Genomic DNA, 20,380 nt, shown 5'->3' with positions numbered 1-20,380 from the left:
CGTAATCTCATGGTACTTACGGCACTGAGAACATCCAAATACTTTCCAAATTTCAATTGATCACTCCTCCAGAAAAATGGACAAAAGAGCCGAAGAGCAGACTCAGAACCGAGTGCTCAGAATGTTCTGTTTCTCTGTCACTCACAGGGGCACATGAGCATCACCTGGGAGCCTGGTAGAAAGGCGGCCTCCAGGTACTCGCAGATGCTCCCTGCCCCATGGCCCCTCCAGACCCGCCCAGTCAGAGACAGCCCTGATGAAAGTCTAAGAAGCACGGATGCAACATGGAACCTTTTCTCTTTTTGGTGCTGTAACCCTCTCCGCTCTTTTGCTTTGGTTTTTTTTCTTAGCTTCTACGGTACCTATTTTCTCCGTTTTGCTCTACTGAAGCCTCGTCCTTTGAATAGTAGTAACACCAATGTCTCTGACATTCAGGAAAGGATAAGCGATGTAGTCTGAGGTGGTTTCAAAGAAGTCACATGCTTACCCTAAAATCCTTGACTGAAATTTGAGGTGCTTAGCTTATTTAACAGGGAGCTCAGATTTTGGCGTGAAACTTCTGGATTCAACTAAAGGTATTAATTGTTCCCCAAATAAAAGGATAAGAAAGGAATTTAAGTTATATTGATCAATTTTACCCATTTATTGATTCAGTCACTTTGAAATTAAAAAGTTAATTAAAACATTGTGTTTCAAAAGCCATTAAAACACTCAACCGATTCAACTGAAAATAAAATATTCAAGTGATTATCATGCCTCAGCCTCCTGAGCAGCTAGGACTGGAGGCATGCCCCACGACTCCTGGCTAATATTTTGTAGTTTTAGTAGAGACCGGATTTCACTGTGTTGGCTAGCCTGGTCTTGAACTCCCAGCCTCAAATGATCCACCCACCTTGGCCTCCCGAAGCACTGGGATCACAGGTGTGAGCCACCGCACCCGGTCAATATCTTTCCATTTTAATTAAAGTTGAAGCTGTATAACAAAGCTCCCAAAGAATTCAGGTCAGTGGGAGGAAAAATCAGTCGATTTAAGAGAAAAAGACATTCGAGTTGGTTCTTTACCAATTTTGTCCTTTTTGAATGTTCTAACATTGTTTAGCTAATCAGCTGATAATCAACATTTGTAAGACCTGAGAGTTTCTTACAGCCTAACAGAAATGTGAAAAGAATATTTACACCAAAACATCATTTTCCCAACTCCAAATAAGAGAAAACCAAATGAAGTAAATGAAATTTATGAAAGTTTGCTGTGCTTAATATGAATTCTCTTAATATGGTCTGAGAGACGATGCTTTCCTTCCTTTGCACAGAGTAGACACTGGGGTAGAATTTGGGCAGAAAATAAAGAATAGAGCATGATACTGGAACTTGGGGGGAAAATCTAATTCCTTATAGCTGAAATCTTCGTAATTCTGCATCAGTGCCACAGCCTACCAGGAACCAGGCCCCCTAGTGGATTAAAAGAGTTAAGGACTTAACGCCACATTAGAATGATTTCAACACTGAGGTGTAGGAACTACAAGAAAGATATTTAATTAAAAATCTGATTCAGTCACTCATTTAGCACTTTGTATTTTTTCTTTTCTTTTCTTTTCTTTTTTCTGAGACACAGTCTTGCTCTGTTGCCCAGGCTGGAGTGCAGTGGCACAATCTTGGCGCACCCCAACCTCCACTTCCCGGGTTCAAGTGATTCTCATGCCTCAGCCTCCCGAGTAGCTAGGACAACAGGCATGCGTCACCAGGCCCAGCTAATTTATTTTTTATTTTTTGTATTTTTGGTAGAGATGAGGTGTCATCATGTTGGCCAGGCTGGTCCTGAACTCCAGCCCTGGGATGATCCACCCACCTCGGCCTCCTAAAGTGCTGGGATTACAGGTGTGAGCCACCACGCCTGGCCCATTTAGTACTTCTTATATACCAGACGTTGCTCTCAGCATGTTATAAATATGAATTCACCTAATTAACACAACACCCAAATGAAGGGGGTACTATTATCCAAACATTATAGGCCAAGAGGGGTTGAAAGTGTAGGTGACTTGCCCAAGGTCATGCCACTGGCCAGGGGCATGGCTGGGACTGGAAAGCGGCTAGCTGGCTCCAAGTCCTTGCTCTTGAAACACCTGCCGCACCACACTGCTGGGAAGGGTGGTTTGTCAGAAAATTAATCTCAGGAAGAAGGTATTCAAACATTCAAATAACTAGCCATGTTCTACTTCTCCAGAGGCTGGCCCTGGGATAATATTAACCCTCCAGAATACAGCTGCAACTGTGGCTGCATGTCATTAAAACAAAAAACAAAAAACAAAAAAAAGAAAAAAAGGGCTGTCGGGTAACCAAAGCTGTCAGAAAGTCCATGCAATTCTCTCCACAGGAGAAACCCTCTATGAGAACCTCTCAATGCCTGATACGCAACTGAACAAGCTGCATTACTTGTCCAGACTTGGAAAGTTCAGAAGCCCAGAGAATTCCAAAGTAAGAGTAACAACAAGCAAGAAGAAATGGAAGTAGGAACTGATGATCACTACTGAAGCATGAAGTGGAAAGTTTCCAAGATAAACCCTAAAAGTACTCTCGGCCCACATAAAGTAGGAACGAAGGCCTGACATATACCCTACACACCTCTGAGCATCTCAGACCCCAGGGAGAGAAAGACAAAGCGTGACAGGCCTCCCTGGGGTTATCAATGAGAGGCCTGTGTCCGGTCACACAGAATCACATGATGGTGTGCCAGGCTGAGCTCACTACCCTGTAACGTTCATTAAAACCCTGTAAGGAAGTGGCATATGAGAACAGCCTGAAGAACATTCAAATAGAAGCTGGGTTGGCAGAGGGCTAGGGAGCCAGTGTGCACTGTAGCCTTTCTCCGTAGAACAGCATTTACTAAATGTACACTACACGCTGGAGTGGCCTTTGCTAACTGCCGCAGGTGTGGTGTTTGACTCGGCGGACCTGAACTTCCTTCAGGAATACCACCAACCTGAGCAAGGTCCCGGCCCTGCCCTCAGTGAGCCTCGCAGGACTCACCCGGAACAGGTCAGTATCTAATAAGCTGCGTGGATGACGAGCCTTTTATGAGGTTTCTGTGGAATTCTCTGATCATGGAATTCACACGATTACTCTTCACTGTTGCTGTATTTTTAAAAACCTCTTCTATATGAGATTTTGCTGAGATGTATGCAAGGGGCATGTTCATTCTTCAATGGTCAACGTTCGTGTCCCCCATACATTTCCTTGTCTTTTTTTTAAATGTAATTTTAAAACGGACAAATTGGCAACACCAGAAACCAAAACAAATGGTGCTGCAACTGTGGCTGTATTTATACATGGCCCACTTGCTCATTAGCAGCCTATATAGGTAATTTTTTAAAGTTCTCTGGCATTCTTGTACGTATCTCAAGTTGTGGCAAGGAGGTTGTTTTATCAGGTCAGGTGTCCTGTGTCTTCCCTGTGGGGAACTCCTTAGAGTCAACTCTGTCGGCTCTTAGTACCAAGACCACTTACATTTCTCCTTGGCAACAGACTCAAAGTATCAAGCATGCTGGTCATCTTGACATGAATGTCTACGCTCATTCCAGGCTCCATTTTGTGCCTTTATCTTTCTGCCTCTTCCTTTTCTTTCTTTCATTTATTCTATCTTGTATTTCCAACTTCTTTGAAGGCCACCTTAAATCCTTTCTGGAATAAGGTCAAGAGTGAATACATGAATAAATGAATGAATGAATGAATGAATGAAATGCAGGTGCAGAAGCTGAGTTCAGAGGTCATCTGAGAGGCAGTTCATAACAGGTTAGGATCTATGTCTCCTGACTTCAACTTAGTGCCCTTTAAATAATTTATATTAATAACGTGATTCACAATCACTAAGACCCTGCAAATTATATTTAAAATATTCCGTTTGTAAAAAGAAAAAAATATAGATGTTGGATAAAGGAGACTTTTCTGAATAAAGAAAACACCAAGAAGATAACAGTTTTGTAGCACTGGAACAAAAGGAAGTCTTTATACTGTTAAAGCTCCTGGGAGGTGTCAACAGACTTATTTTGATCCCACATTTATTTTATGTGACACTGGGGATATGTCAAATCCCTGTGTTAGGTTACAGTAACTACCCCAGAGAAAACATCTCAAACTGTGATAGTAAAGTCAAAAGATGCTACACTCAAAGTTGTCATCAAGAAGTTGATACTTTAACTGTGTGTCATATTTTATTAGCATGGTATCACAGCCATTTATCAGAACAATATGTTTTCATCAGTCATGAGATATCACTTTGCTTTGAATGTTGAGACAACTGAAAGAAAGTATAAAAAGAATGTATAAGCCTGACATCAATTTCCAGAGGGGAAACAAATGAAAAACTAGACAGTTTAAAAGGTGAAGAGTTAAAAGTTGCAACCTGTAATTCAATTCATTTAAATAACAGAGCCTCATGTCTTCTCCCTCACAGGTACCATCCTGCCACTTTAAAATTTCCTTTAGAATAAGAGACAGCAGCATAAGCAGTAGAACGAATTTCAAAAGGAATACCTATTATAAAAGATTTATTAGATATTAAGTGAATTTAGAGGCTAACGATTTTAGAAAACAAATTAGAGGCAGTACCAAGTTTCAAGAAACAGAATACAGCTCAAACATTTTTACAGACTTCATTGCAAGCAAAATGAAACTGATCATATTTTCAAAGACTGCAAGAATAAGCAACTGCCAAGGAAGAATCCACGATAATAGAGCATCACGCATGACTGTAAATAACGCTTTTAGAGGGATGTTTAAACAGACGTCTAGGATCTCACAAGTCCAGACCACTGCTGCCTTCAAAGCAGATACTTAGTAAGTGTGATTGTTTACACTCTGAGAATCCTTTTATTAATGCAGTCAGGGTCTGCAGCACTTTATTTTGAATACTCTTTGTGACAACCAATTTTCACCTTTGGGGGAGTAGCTATTTAAGTTAAAAACACAGTGTGATTGTGCTATGAATGGAAGTTTGTATCCCCCAAAATGCTTAGGTTGAAACCCTAATCCCCAAGTGACAGTATTAGGCAGTGGGGCCTTTGAGAGGTAATTATGTCATGAGGTTAGCACCCTCATTATGGGATCAGTGCCCTTATTCAAAGCGACAGAAGAGTGCTTTCGATCTTGTCCCACCCACTCTGCCCCTATACACACGTGAGGATACACTGAGAAGCTGGCTGTCTGCGAACCAGGAAGAACCCGACCATACTGGCACCCTGACCTCAGACTTCCAGCCTCCAGAACTGTAAGAAATACATTTCTGTCATTTAAGCCACCGAGTCTATGGGGTTTTATGACAGCTCAAACTAAGATCCTAAAAGCAACAATGTGTGTTGCTAAAGATGATTCCTGGGAGGTTGCAACAGCAGACATGTTCATACCATATGACTATTTCTCAAGGTGACTTAGTTGTTATTTTTATACCATAGATGTCATTTTGATGATAGTGACGCTATGGCTACGACCACACATTTTGAGTATCTAATGTGTGACAGACACTGCTAAATACTCGACATGTATTTTCCTATTTAATCTTTGGAATGCATGTTAGGTATTATTATTATCCCCATAGTATAAGGGAAGAAACTGAGGCTTTGAAGTCCAGTCAAGGTGTGGGGGCTCACACCTATAACCCTAACACTTCAAGAGGCCAAGATGGGAGGATTGCTTGAGTCCAAGAGTTCAAGACTAGCCTGGGCAACACAGCAAAACTCCATCTCTATAAAAACAAAATTAAAAAAGTTAGCCAGGCATGGTGATGCATACCTGTGGTCCCTGCTACGTAGGAGGCTGGGGCTGGAGGATTGCTTGAGCCCGGGCAGTTGAGGCTGCAGTGAGCTGTGATCACCTCACTGTACTTCAGCCTGGCAAAAGAGCAAGACCCCGTCTCTAAAAAACAACCAAGTCCAGAAGTCACCTGGTTAGTAAGTGACGGGGAACTGTTCAACACTGGACTTCATGCTCTTATACTCCACGGTAAAGGAGGCCTTTTACAGCTCGGGCTGGGCCTTGGGAACATGTGCTCTACCAGGGAAGCTTGTGCTGGAATTTATTCCATGAGGGGGAGATTGCTGCTCCCGAGGGTAGTCTATTTTATCTCCAGTGATTACCAAGAAATAATGCTCAGGGATGAAAAGGGGGCGAGAAGCAGACCAACACTCATCTTCTAAAATCAGAGCGCTTGCTCTGTAGCAGCAGCATGTGAGTGGGGTTGGCCCTGCTGGGGCCAGGACAGAAGAGACCAGTGACAGCAAAATGGAATTGGGAGGTGTCACCTGGATGTATGCTCAGAGGTCACTACCTAATCTCTGGCACAGATAAAATCTTCTGAAAAGTTGCCAAATCTTAAGCTGAATGATTTCAAATTCAGAGCAGTGATAACTGAAACTAATATACAAGAGTATTTAGGTTACAACATTGTATCGACAATGAATGACCTTTATAGCATAAGCATGCCTAAAGGTTAACAGCCAGGAATCTGGCCACTGTAATTTTAGGACACTGGGTTAGAGGACACTTTTATGTGAAATGGGTTCTTCTTCTTCTCTAACTGTGTATTTAAATCTTTGGCCTTGGTGAGAAATCGTTATGCACGGTAACCTTCTCAGAGTTTCAAATAAAGATTAAGAAAAATTACCTGATGGTACTTCTTCAGGATGTTGTGCATTTCGGCCACGTCTTCACTGGTAATGGTCTTGATGACGTATCTTTTGTCATAGGAAGTGTGAAAACGAGCTCCGCTGCGGGCCTGGGAGTCGTTGGGGAGGGGTGCGCTCCTGGTCAGGGAATTCTTCCCGGGTAGGGTAGGAGGGGAAGGAAGCGGGGAAGATAACTAGTTAAAGGCGTGGCTTTCTGATTCCCAGAGCATTTGTTGTCACTGCAAGTTTTCAAAAAACATTTATGTCTGGAATAAACTGCTAAGTAGGATGACAACATTTTCAGATGCATCGTAACTCACATTGCAAGCCTTTCAGATGAAATGAAAACAGCTTGAATTGTACTATGATTCTAGTATCCTTAAATTGTAGGCAGGCTAATGCCTAGAATTATAATCAAAGTAACTTTAATCACTTTATTCTTCTTTTCAGAGTTGGACAAGATCTCAAAGTTTTCTTCTGAATAAAATTAGGTTCCAGTTATAAAAGAAAATTTTATAGTCACCGAGCATTTCCTTACATAACATGTATCGTGCCACACATTTTGCACAGATTATTTCCCCCAATTCTGATAACATTCTCATTTAATGGTTACGATTGCTATCACCATTATTTTACAGATGAGGAGACAGGGATAAGAGAGGCTCAGCATCTGGGCAAAGGGCACACAGCTAGTAAGGGGGCAGCTAGAATTCTGACTCGAGCGTGGTTGGCTCCGGACCCAAGCTCTCAGCTAGTAAACTACGCGACTAGTAGAGTACTTAACTTGCAGACTGTGCTACCTGTGTGCCCGGGGAGGAGGAGGCAGGAGTCTAGACAAGGGTCTTCTAAAATAGTTCCTCCTTAGGCAATCTGAATTCGGCCCATCCTCCAAGCCCTACCACCAATTTTGAGAACTACTGATCTCCTGGAGGGTGGACAAGGAGGGGCTCTGAGTAGGGGCTCTTCTGACATCATTCACTCTAGGATCTGGTTCATGCTAGTGACACTGGCTAGGTAGGTCTACCCTTCTCCTCCCATATGACTCTTCCATGCAGATCTCCTCTTTCTTACATCCTCCAGGGAGCCTCCTCTTGCCCCAACCTCCCAACACCGGCCATCTAGGCCACCGGGTCTAGCAAGCCCCTTGCACCCTCATCTCCATCCTTGCTGACTGCTCTTGAGCACTGACTTTCATTTCCTGTCTGGCCCCGAGGGATGGCCTGTGCGGGTTTCAAACACAAACACACTTTCTCTAACTTCCTCTCTAAAGTGGGCATTCAAAGGCCTCAGTGACAAAATGCTGTCAAGTTAAAGGAACATGGATACCTTCAGAGAGGCAAGTGATAGCTCTGCCTATGGATTTGCAAAAAAAAAAAAAAAAAAAAAAAAGAGTCCTTTTCTGTCTAGTATATTTCAGTCTCCTTATCCTTTCCTTCCTTTCTGGATGAAATCAACAGGACTGAACCACTTAAGTAGAATCAGACCGCAGCAGCGCAGAGGCTGACGCAGGCCATACCTGTGCCTGAAGAGGAGAGCGCCCCATGAGCAAATCCTCATCTTTCAGGATCCTCACCTCACCACCCTGGCACCCCTGCTGTGGATCACACATTCTGCAGTAACACACCTTGATCTAAAAGCAAGCAAGTGCACCTGCCAGACGCAGAGTCAAGGCCACCAAGTAACTGAATTTGCTTTCCTTAGCCTATTAGAAATCTTGAAAGAAGGAAAAAAAATCGACGCAATCCCCAGTGACTTTAAATAGCAGGACTTGGCAGTGTTCAAATTATTCTTAAGACAAGCAAAATTTATTAGACAGACTGAGAAAGAGAAAAATGACTTTCAGGATGAAAATGGCTATATTAACAAGAGTTTAATTCTTAATTACATTGTTTTTTTTCTCTAAAACATGAACAAGACTCCTTTACATTACTTCCCACTTAGAATAAAAAGGAAGAAAATCAAAGTGAATTTCCCCTTGTAGGGTTTTAAATGCTAGCCCCCAAAAAGCAATTATTGCTCTTTGTTAGTGGTCTTACTTTTTTCTCGAAATCACTAATTTGCAAAAGGGTATTTCTTCCAGATAAAATAAGAACTCCAGGAACTATAAGATTGCAAATTATCTTTGGCATAAAATCAAAGTGGGAACAATCAAGTTTATGAAAGCCAGGTGGAGCAGAGCAAGTGGAACAGACCTTAAACTTTGTCAAACTGACAATACATGTAAAATAACTTTCGGGGGGATGGGGAATAGTCAAGGGGAACTGTATTCAGCACAGGATGAAATTCCAGCAGCATCAGTTTCATAGATTGTTTTCTTATGCATTTTAGATGGGACAGTATAACATTCTCTCATGGGCCAATGAGGTGAAAAAAAAAAATCAAAAGCTGCATAGTCAGTGCTTCTCAAACTTAACAAGCAATTGAATCATCCAGGGATGTGAAAATGAAGATTCTGATCCAGTAGGTCAGGGGTGGGACATTTTCAGAAGTAGACGATGCTGCTGGAGCCGGTCTGCAGACCACACGTGAGAACCAAGGTCTATGGAATGGTGTTTATGCTGTGTTTTGCCAGTGTGCAGCATGTACAGTCTAGTGTATTAGGTACATTATAATTACAGACTTACCGGGACTCATACCTTTCCCATTATAGTCTCTACACCTCTAGTTCAATTAAAATAGGAAACTTTAGAGTTCAGAAGAGTAACTCACAGCATTTACTTTACTAATTAAATAACTGTTTAATAACACTATGTACAAGTACTCATACAATGTATGGAGTTTTATATTTTTATTTTTTGAGACCGGGTCTCACTGTGTTGCCCAGGCTGGAGTGTAGTGGCATGATCCTGGCTCACTGCAGCCTTGATCTCCTAGGCTCAAACGATTCTTGTGCCTCCGCCTCCTGAGGAGCTGGATTATAGGTGTGTGCCACTATGCCCAGCTAATTTTTGTATTTTTAATAGAGATAGGGTCTCGCCGTGTTAGCCAGGGTGGTCTCGAACTCCTGGCCTCAAGTGATCTGCCTGCCTCAGCCACCCAAAGTGCTGGGATTACAGGCATAAGCCACTGTGCCCAGCCCAACATATGGGTTTACAAAGGGCTAGAAATGTAAAAGCAAATAATGTAAAAACTCCTTAGCTCAGATACTATTTCTTCCCCAATTTTTTGCCTTTCCTTTCAGTTTCAAAGGCATTGTTATAGTCATGTATGCAGACACTGCATTAGGATTACCAGCCATGTCTTCATCCTGGGATATAACACTTTAAAAATTCTAATATTGAATCTGTCTCAAATCACCATTTTAATAATCACATGAGTAGCCCAACCCACACTATCTGAGTATTTTTAAGATTCATGGATATCAAATAACCAAAGAAGCTAGGAACACTGTGTCAAAACACAGACTGTACCTTTCATATCACTATGAATATAAAAATACACAAATCAAATGTATTAAAAGCCTTATCTGATAGGACAAGCAGGAAATCAAAAGAGTTAATGCAATTCTAACACAAAATGCCTGATCCTTGGAATGATTCTAAGGCCTGGAAAATTCCAACTCATTATTTTATATTTATTTTCACAATATTCCTGTGAGAGAGGAAAGCCAGGTCCACTTTCCTACCAAGCAATATGTCTAACATTCCATGTCTAAAGCTTCCTCTGAGCTAACCAAAAAGGGTAATTTACAAAGAAAAGACTAAACTTCTGCCATTAATAATCATGATCATGACTTTTTATAGCCTTTAAAATAAAGTAAAATTGTTTATGTATTTTTATTATTATTCTTCACTTTCTTGCCGTCTTCTAAGGCATGAAGCAGACATGTTTTTAAAGGCAACACAAGCCAACTGCAGTGGCTCATGCGTGTAGTCCCAGCACTTTGGGTTGCTGAGGCAGTGGGATTACCTGAGTCCAGGAGTTCAAGATCAGCCTGGGCAACATAGTGAAACCCCGTCTCCGCTACAAATACGAAAAGAGCCAAGTGTGGTGGCACGCACCTGTAATTCCAGCTACTCAGGAGGCTGGGGCACGAGAATTGTTTGAAACTGGGAGGCAGAGGCTGCAGTGAGCCGAGATTGTACCACTGCACTCCAACCTGAGCGACACAGTGAGGCATTATATTCTCTACACCTCTAGTTCAATTAAAATGGGAAACTTTACAGTTCAGAATAATAATTCATGGCATTTACTTTACTAATTAAAGAAGTGTTTAATAAAACTATGTACAAGTACCAATACAATGTATGGGGTCCATATATATATATATGGACCCCATACATTGTGTATGTATATATATATATATATATATATATATATATATATATATATAAAATAAAGGCAGCACAGTATAATAGTGAGCGTACTGGTCTGGGATCCAGAACATTCATCAGTTCTTGTAGATAGGATTTAGCCTCTTTGAGACTCAGTTTCCAGGTCTAGAAAGTGATGGAGAATAAGCCTGGGTAGAGGATGGGCTGAATTAGACTCTACTTTGGATCGTTTATGACTCTAAAAATGGATTTACTCGAAGACACGACTCTCTGCTCTAAAAACTGCTGTAAAGCATGGACCTCAGAAGGTGAGTCAGGACACGCATCCCAAGAAAAAGAGTCCAATCAGAGGACAGTACAACCATCACCTCAGCCAAGATGAAAGAGAAGATGCAGTGAAAATAACACTTCACAGATTCTAGATGTATTCAGGACAACGTCAGCTAGAAGGAGCACATGAGCTCAGGGAAGGAGGTCTTGTATTTTAACACAGTCACTATGCTGCCTCAAAACCGTCTATCTATCAACACTGTAAGAAACTCCTTGGTGTGCTTAAAGTTCTGTCACAAAAAAAAAAAAAAAAAAAGACACAGCATGATGTTGGATGCTTAGCAAAGTTGGGGAATCCCCTGAGGGAAACAGAGCTTGGGAATGACCTTCAGGTGCTCCTAAGGGGTCTTTCCATGTATAAATGAATCTCAAAGAGCATTCAAGTTGGAAGCAACCTTGGAGATGATTCCAAAACACACACTATACAGAAAGGAAAACAGACCCAAAGAGCAGAAATGACTTGCCCAACTCAGTTCTCCAAATCAGGTGGGCTGATGTACATGGAGCACCCTGCAAGGGCCCCGCCCAGAGCCTCCATCTCCCCCGGCCATGCTGCTTCCTCGCCTGGGCTCTAAAGTACAGTGGGCATTATAAAGGGAGAGTTGATTTCTCCATAGTAACAAATACCTTCTAATGCCAATTTAGAGTGTGAGCCACCTGGCACAAAATCAAACCCGTCTTTAGGTTTTCAGTTTTGCCAAGTAAACTGTGTAGAAAATATCATCAATAACAGCTACAGTGCTAATGCAGTCCAGAGTCTGTTATTTACACTTTTATTAGCATGTGTACACAGCTATCTGAACTCATTCTAGGACTGTTCACTGCTTTACATTAACTGAGCAGGAAGAGTAGGAGCTGTCTTCTCTCCAGGCAGGAGCTGAGACAGATGTGTCTGTGGAATAAGCCTTTGAGACAAGAAGACTGTGCTGCTAAGCCCTGGACCCAGAGTCCGCTCATGCAGAATAAAAACAGGGCTCAGGGAGAACAAGCACTTAGCATTTCCTGTGAGTCCTGTAGGCTGTGGTGACGATGTCCACCCTAAGAATTCTTCACATTTCTGACCATGTGGCACACTGCGTCATGTCTATTTAAATTCGTTTATGTGGTCTGAGATGGTTGGAGGTTTTCATTTTCCTCCTGTCACGGGTTTCTGCCTTTAGAGGACTGTCCCATCTGCTTTTTTTTTTTTTTTTTTGGCTTAAAACTGCATGGGTTTTCCTCACAAAGAATGCCAAGGTTGAAAGGAGCAACTTTATACTGGGAGTGCTGAATTCTGGGTTACTTCTATACTCTAAATGTACTCTATACATTACTAAGCTGGGTGGGGGGGGGGGGGAGGGGAAAACGAGAAAAAAAGAAATTAAGATGAAATTTGCAAGTTAAGACCAGCTCTGCATGGAAAAAAGAAGGCCTAGTAAAAGGCCTCACTTAGAAAAATTCTTTCTCATGTCACCTAATTTAAAAGGGCAAGTCTGAGATGAAGCTGATCCTAAGGCCTTAAAAACACTTTATAGAAGGTTGGTTTAGCCCTCTTCAACTCCAAAGCAAAATATTCACTTTCTGAAACATTTACCCTTATCTACCCATCTGTCTTCTTGAGAAAGCAGCCAGATAAAATTACCCAGTGAAATCCACTCAGGCTTTGGAGAGACTTACTCTCATTAAAAAACAAATTCCTTGTCATGGACATACTTGGAGAATTATATGGTCTTCAATAAAGTGACATTATTTAAATTCAAAGTTGGGGCCAGGCGCAGTGGCTTATACCTACAATCCTAGCACTTTGGGAGGCCAAGGTAGGGGGATCACTTGAGACCAGGAGTTTGGGACCAGCCTGGGCAACACAGTAAGGCTCTGTGTCTACAAAGTATTAAAAAATTAGCCAGATATGGTGGTGTGTGCCTGTAATTCTAGCTACAAGGAAGGCTGAGGTTGTAGGATCACTTGAGCCCAGGAGTCTGAGGCTGCAGTGAGCCATGATTGCACCACTGCACTCCAGCCTAGTTGACACAGACTCTGTTAAAAAAATAAAAACAGACAAAATTGGGGATTCTGCATCTATTAGTTCAAAAGGGACAGTGTTATTTCCTAAAGCCTTAATAGTAACTTAGATATTAAAAGAAGAACTTAAAATTTCACAGAGAAGTTTCAGGTTGAAAATTCCCACCCTACAAGGTCCTTCTTCTATTTCTGGCCCCTGCTCACTTCCCTGTGACCTCTCAAACCAGAGATGTGCAAATGACAAAGATGATAACCAAACAGAATGGACCCACGAAGCAGCCTGGGAGTGTCAGAGTGACCCCTCCCAAAAGCAATGGGCTGAAGTCAAGGCTTTGAATCCCGCCTCCAACTCCCCCTTCCCACCTCCCTTACTGTTATCTGATTATCTGCAAAGAAAGACAGCTGGACTTAATGGTCTCCAAGCTTCCTGCTCATTCTTCTAATTACTATTCTGCTGTCAGTTTGTAGAGACTTAGGAAATGGATGATGATTTACTATTAGTTTATGGGGGAAAAAAATCTAATGATAAACATGCACGAACCGCAAAAATATACTTTCTTCAATGGCTATTCTTTTTCTCCTATCCATTTCATAGTTTCATATGATAAATTATGAAATTATTTAAAGTCACTAGTTCAAAATTACCTGATACCATAACCCATCCCCCAAAAAACAGCAGCCAAAGTCAACTTTGAGAAAAAATGTCTCTTAATGAAACTAAAAATTAAAATAGTTTCAAACTCCAAACATTCTTCTTCCTAAACAGCGTGAGATATGACTCACATACCATACGATTCACCTATTTAAAGTATACAATTTAATAGTTTTTACTGTATTCACCAAATCATGCAACCATGACCACAATCATTTTTAGAGCATTTTCATGATTTCAAAAAGAAACCCCGAACCTATCTGCCATCACTCCCATTCCTTCCCCTACCACCCAGCCCAAGAAGGCCACCAATCTTTGTGTCTCTATATATCTGCCCATTCTGGACATTTCATATGGATGTAATCATATAGTACACAGGTGTCTGTGACTGGCCCAAACACTGATCTTGCAAGTGCCCTAAACACACTCATCCACCATGAGGTGATGCACTATGCCAGCCACAGCCCCTGGGCTGTCTCTGGGCAAGTGAGGTGACCTGGCAAGTGCTCCCTATTCAGGCCAGCACCCAAATACGATTGCAGTGGACACGTCACAGCCAATAACTGCTGCTTCTAAGCTTCTTCCTCGCACAGGCAGGGAGCTAGAGAAAAATGAACAGTTGGACAAACATTCAAGTTTTAGGGCAAAGCTGTGAGATGCAGGGCAAGTAAGAGTATGACAATTTAATTCATTTTTGCCTATTTTGCAACTTGGTGAATAAACATACTATTTCCATAGCTGATATCGTTCCTATCTTACACTACCTAGCTCAAACCTCAAAAGCTGTGTTTGAGGCTCTGGTGCTATCTCGGTCTTCGCAGCAGCAAATAAAGGAATATAATGAGAGATAAAGCTCCCTCTTCAATGCCTTCTTATATTTGTAACTGGAAATTTATTGTCCTTTCCCTTAAGAAAAGGATTAATGAGCTAAGATTGTGCCACTGCACTCCAGCCTGGGCAGCAAGAGCGGGACCTCTCAAAAAAAAAAAAAAAAAAAAAAAAAGCAAAGGATTAATGGTGCTGTCCTTTCCCGCTTCCTCTAAATGTCTGTGCTGAAGATGTTTATTTCCGCAGTCGGAGGTCCAGGATTAGTGGAGCCCCCAGAAGGGGGAAGGAAACATAAATGTCAATTTAATTAGCTCATTCTTACCACCAATCTTTTATATCTCTCATAAAAGTGTCCTCATTTAGTAAGTTACTTTTCCATGTATTTTTTAAACAGCCAAGCATTTTGCATATTTAATTCTCTTGAACTAATCATGTAAGTCTTGCATAATTTTTCTTTTCCACTTTGACAGTCATTTGTATACATTCTGCTAAAAATCACGTATGAAAAGTTTTCATTTTTAGTTGAAGAAGAGGCCACTTTAAACTTTGCCATGCTCAAATGTGTAAAGCCACCCTCATGTAAGGGAGCATGTCAATGCTGTGCAGAAGATCTCACATGACAGCCATATCCTCATGGTGGCATAGTAATACATTTAGAGCCCTGACAGCTGGGGGACTTCAGGGGCACTGAGTTTCTCTCCTCATTTTACAGATGAGGAAACTGAGACCCGCCAGGGGTGAATGAGTGTCTCATGGTCATAGCATCAGTCACTGAAGATCAAAGACTCAACCAGGCCTCGTAACTTCCCAGAAATATTCTTTCCCCCAACCCTAGCTACCTGTTTCATGGACTTGAAACCTGGAAACCAGTCACTGCCCTGCTGACAGCTCAGTATTACGATTACATGCCTGGAATCACACAGCCCAGGAGACAGGAGCAACTTGCCCAGAGAAGGCTGCTTTCTGGGTCTGCAGTTGACATATCTGAGTGAGCACAGATGGTCCTCTGACCTCGCCAGAGAGTTAAAGACCAGCATGTGAATTTGAACATTATCATCAAGGATTTATTAAATGCCCACTGTGTTGAAAGCCCTGTCTTAAGCTCTTGGGGAATTTTAAAGAAAGTCTAAGCTGTGATCTCAGGCGAAGAATGGCTTTCATTATAGAGGGGAGCAAAACAGTGCAATTTAGCACTTATCAATAATGAAACAACTTATCAGAAAAAAAGAATATAAAAATGAAAGGCAATGACCGATAGGGAAAGCAGCAGAGTTGCAGAAACTTCACAAAGTGCCATGAGATCCTCTTTGAAATCTCAGGCTGCTGTTTGATGATGGAAATTAAAATGATAGGGACTTGTCCCCAAGACTCATGGTAAACCAACATAGTGTTTAACCCGGAGAGAAGCACCCAGCTGCAAGGATGACTGGCTGTCAGCTCTCTGTCAAAAGCCACAAGGCAAAACCCAAAGCAGGTCTGAGGCGGGAAACACAGGCGAACAGGAAGCTGGGGTCTTTGATGAGGGCAGGTGGCAATGGGAACAGTAATTTGCTCAGCTTGTAAAAAGGACCTCAAAGAGCGAAAGAAATGCCTGATGACCCTGATGGGTGTGAGGGAGCTTCCCCCAGTCTATCAAGAGCACATCCAACCCGAGAAGGGCCTCCCTTGGGACTCAGCCCCAGTGCACGTTTGAGCGGGATGGAATTTCCTTCCAGGGCAGCTAACCTGTGAGGAGAAACAGTGCAGACCCAACAGACAACAACTGGTGACAAAGGAATGAGAGAGCTTAGGCATTCAAGAAGCAAGCACAGGGGTGATGGTGCAGGTTGAGTGTTAAGAGCTGGACCAAGGAGGAGTCCCACAAGCATGTCTGTGCCGATCCTCCCCGAGCTGGACCTCTCCTCCTGACCTCTTGCAGAGTTGTGGGCCAGGATGCCCCATGTGCGCCACAGGCCTTACCTGGGTATCCCACCCCCACCGCCAGTCAACAGGTCAAAAATGCAACTCCATCTTCCTTCCTATCCACCCGCAGCCCCAAACTTCCCTCCCTCCGTGACTGGCATCCCTGTTCTCTCAGCCTCTCAGGTCCCAATGCCTCTGTGGCTCCTGTCCTTTGCCATTGGCCACCGAACCTGTGAGTTTACTCCTCTCAATGTCTTTTGAAGTTGCTCCGTACTTTACATGGTGGGCGACAGAGGCTTGGTTCACTGGGATATTTCATAACCTCCTGATTTCTGTATCTCCCTTCTATGCATTCTATAAATTACCATGCAGTTATCTTTAGAAAATACAGACCTCAGCTGGGTGCATCGGCTCACGCCTGAAATCCCAATACTTTGGGAGGCTAAGATGGATGGATCGCTTGAGCCCAGGAGTTCAACACCAGCCTGGGCAACATGGCAAAACCTGTATCTACAAAAAAAAAAAAAAAAATTCAGCTGGGCACAGTGGCATGTGCCTGTAGTCCAGGTACTCAGGGGGCTGAGGTGGCAGATCAAGTGAGCACAGGAGGTAGAGGGACTCTGTCTCAAAAAGAAAAAAAGAAAAATGAAAAGAAAAAGAAAATATAGACTTCATGACATTGCCATTCCCCTGAACAAAACCCACAGGGCTGCTCGCTGGCAGCAGAATCAGCCCAGTGCCCCTGTGTCCCTATGTATCTTGTTATTTTAACATCTTTATCTCCCACCATTCTGCCACCATCCAAATTCCTTCACATTTTATGGGCTCTCCTGCCTTCTGCTTGGGCCCAGAGGGTTCACTTCTCTTCAAATTCCCCGTCAGCCTTCCCTCACTTTCTTCCATGAGCATTTCTTATTTACTTACTTATTTTTCATGTTTTTAGAGATGGGGGTCTCACTATTTTGCTCAGGCTGGTCTTGAACTCCTGGGCTCAAGAGATCCTCCCTCCTTGGCCACCTGAGTAGCTGGGATTGCAGATGTGACCACTGCCCTAACCACAAATCTTTCTTAAGTCCCTCCTGAGCCAAGCATTGTGCTAAACAGCAGACAGGCAGCCAGGAAACACAAACACTGCTCCTGCCCTCAGGCAGTTTAAAGTCAAAGTGAGAAATCTACCAGTCAAAGACAGTTTCACAGGACAGACCTGATACTCTAGAGATAAAGGCAGAATTCTTGCCCCCCCCCCCCCACTTCAAGTATAGTATACACTGAAGGTCTTAACACCTTAGAATTTTATTTTTAAAATAGAAGAACATCAGAAGTTTAAAATGTTAACTTTTAATTATTTTAAAATTAGAATTCTCTGTTACAAAGAAGAAAGGGCATCAGACGTGAATAATGAGGGATTCTAATTCAGGAGACCCAGTAGGGGAAAGGGAAACCTGATATTATCCTCCAAAGTGAACAAGAGGCCTCACTTTCAAATATGTGGTCTATTTAGGTTTAACAGCTTCGGCTCCCTCCTGCATTACTTTTTGGTTTCTGGGAGGCAAGCCTCCCTACCAGCTCCGAAACATAACTGAAGCCTCCACTTGACTTCCCAAGGCTGTTTAAGGTTCTTCATAAAAATCTGCACCCCTCTTACCAGTTTCTCTGGATATGAGCAAAAGAGATGAACAAATGAGCTTAGGAGACTGGAAAGAGCAGTGCAGATTCTCATGAAGAACGTTAAAAATCAAGATGCTGGGCTTCTGTAAATCTTGTTAGCATCTAACACAGAATCTGGTATGTAGTAGTTTTTAAAGAAAGTGATGCTTCACCCTTTCTTCTCTTCTGCATTCCCGAAAATGTCTAGCACAGAGCCTGACATGTGGTAGGTAGAAATAAATACTCTCATTTGGTAATTATGCATGAAATCCCAGACCTAAGTGTAATCAAGGCTTAAGGGGACAGTGGTAATGGTAGACATAGGACTGCAGCTACAGTCACAGAAGAGGCATCCCAGGCAGCATTCACCCTGAAACACGCCCTGAAAGTATGACGATGGACATCACATTGGCCAAACAATGATCAGAACATAATTCAACTCTGAGCATTATTACAAACCAATCATGCAACTTTAAAATACCGTAATGAATCGGAGAAAGTTCTGAATCTAGAGGTATTGGTTACATGCACGTGTGTGCGTGAGTGCGCGCGCACACACACACACACACACACACACAGGTTTACATATGTATGTTACACTGTACTGTTATTAACAATGAATATTCTAGAACTGTGCTTTGATTTTGCCTTCAAGGAAACGACACTTTTAAAAGATACTCCAGAAACTGAAACCAGAGGAAAGATAAAAATGTTTACTGAGAGCAGGAATGTTTTCATTTCATTATCCTTTTCATTTATCTTAAAATCTTTTTTTAAGAAGTGTAAATTCACTAGTAGGGGTCGATCACGTAGGTTATTTACTATGTTCTACTTTAATCAGAGTGGTCTCCACGGACCAATACCTACTTTTTTCAGGTGTATCAAAAAGGTGGTCACACAAACAAGGCAAGTCAGGACCATTTACCCACCTGGCTGAATGGAAAGGTCTGAATATGAAATAAGCCAGACGACGGAGTTCCTAACCGCCACAATGATTTAGAGCCGCCTGTCCAAAATGCAAGCACTTCGGAAAAATAAACACAGCAGGCAATGCCTGGTCTCCTTTTGCTATCCAGTGCCCTCCAAAAGACTATGAGGGCCTAGGTCACTGGTCCTACTTTCCAAGTCAGTTGGGAAAGAGTATTCAAAATGCAGTTCACACTGATAAGCTCAGAAAAAGAGTTTGGTTTTTTTTTTTGAAATACAGTCTTCAGTAGCCAGTACTCAGGAGTGACAGAGTGATAGTGGGGGACTCCACTCAGCAAAGGCACATTAGCCAGCTCTGCGAGAGGAAAACGAGGCTGCTTTTAGTCATTTTTTGCCACATGTGCCAAATGATATCTGTTACTTGAACTGGGCATGAGGATTGAACTGCCTGGGCAGTGACAAAGTGCCACGCATCTGGACCCAGGTCCTGGCCCCTGACCATCTGCCGCCTGAGTCCCTGCAGTACACAAGGGCCTGCGAGGTAACCCTGGAGCCAGCATTGTCACAACTGCCCTCCTTTCTTCCAAACCAAGCAGCCAACAGACTAGGATACAGCCCCAGATTTACGATCCTGTCTTCAACTGGAACTCAGGGTCCCTGACCCTGCTGAAGAATTTTTTAAGAGATACAGACACACTAGGAAAGAAATATAGCAACGAGGAGGGAAGAAAAGTATACCTCTGGAGTACTAAAGTGACTCTGAATACATACTTTTTCTTTCTTCCTTCTAAAATAGAAATACAGTTGCCAAAGAGAAAGCAGCAATTTAAATGCCAGAAGCAGCAGGCAGAGCTAAGGAAAGGAGTGTTCGAATGATTAATCACACTCACAACGCTCTCCCCAACCGGGAGCTCTCATGTGAAGAGTTTAACGGACTTGCCAATTAGTTACTTGTGAATCATCCTCCATTTGCCTAATTTCCCTTCAAAGTTTGTACTCAGCAATTTGTACTGCCTTCAAGATCAACTTATGAAGTTCTGTTTGTAGGGTGAAAAAAAAAAAAGGAAGGAAAACCAGTTCATGCTTTTGCATTTCAGCAACGAAACTGGTCATTTGAGGAAATTTTAAAACTACCTTTCTCTGCTATACTACGGAACTCAGAATGT

At 42.4% G+C, this 20,380-nt stretch overlaps 1 protein-coding gene across 3 annotated transcripts in view; it reads right to left on the bottom strand.

Annotated features, from left to right (window-relative positions):
- The window catches only part of PIP4K2A (phosphatidylinositol-5-phosphate 4-kinase type 2 alpha), a 172,618-nt gene that overhangs the window by 47,419 nt on the left and 104,819 nt on the right, over positions 1-20,380 (bottom strand). For 2 of the 3 annotated variants that reach the window (XM_003930664.4, XM_074404927.1), the window contains exon 4: positions 6,653-6,805. The exons of the other annotated variant lie outside the window; for it this stretch is intronic. In XM_003930664.4, coding sequence (XP_003930713.1) covers positions 6,653-6,805 — 153 coding nt within the window. The remainder of the gene's footprint in view (positions 1-6,652; positions 6,806-20,380) is intronic. 3 annotated transcript variants of the gene reach the window in all.

Source organism: Saimiri boliviensis, chromosome 8, assembly GCF_048565385.1.
Source record: "Saimiri boliviensis isolate mSaiBol1 chromosome 8, mSaiBol1.pri, whole genome shotgun sequence".
In the NCBI taxonomy this organism is placed as follows: domain Eukaryota; kingdom Metazoa; phylum Chordata; class Mammalia; order Primates; family Cebidae; genus Saimiri; species Saimiri boliviensis.
The sequence above is the reverse complement of the archived record's forward strand: the minus strand, read 5'-3'. Positions and strand labels throughout refer to the sequence as shown.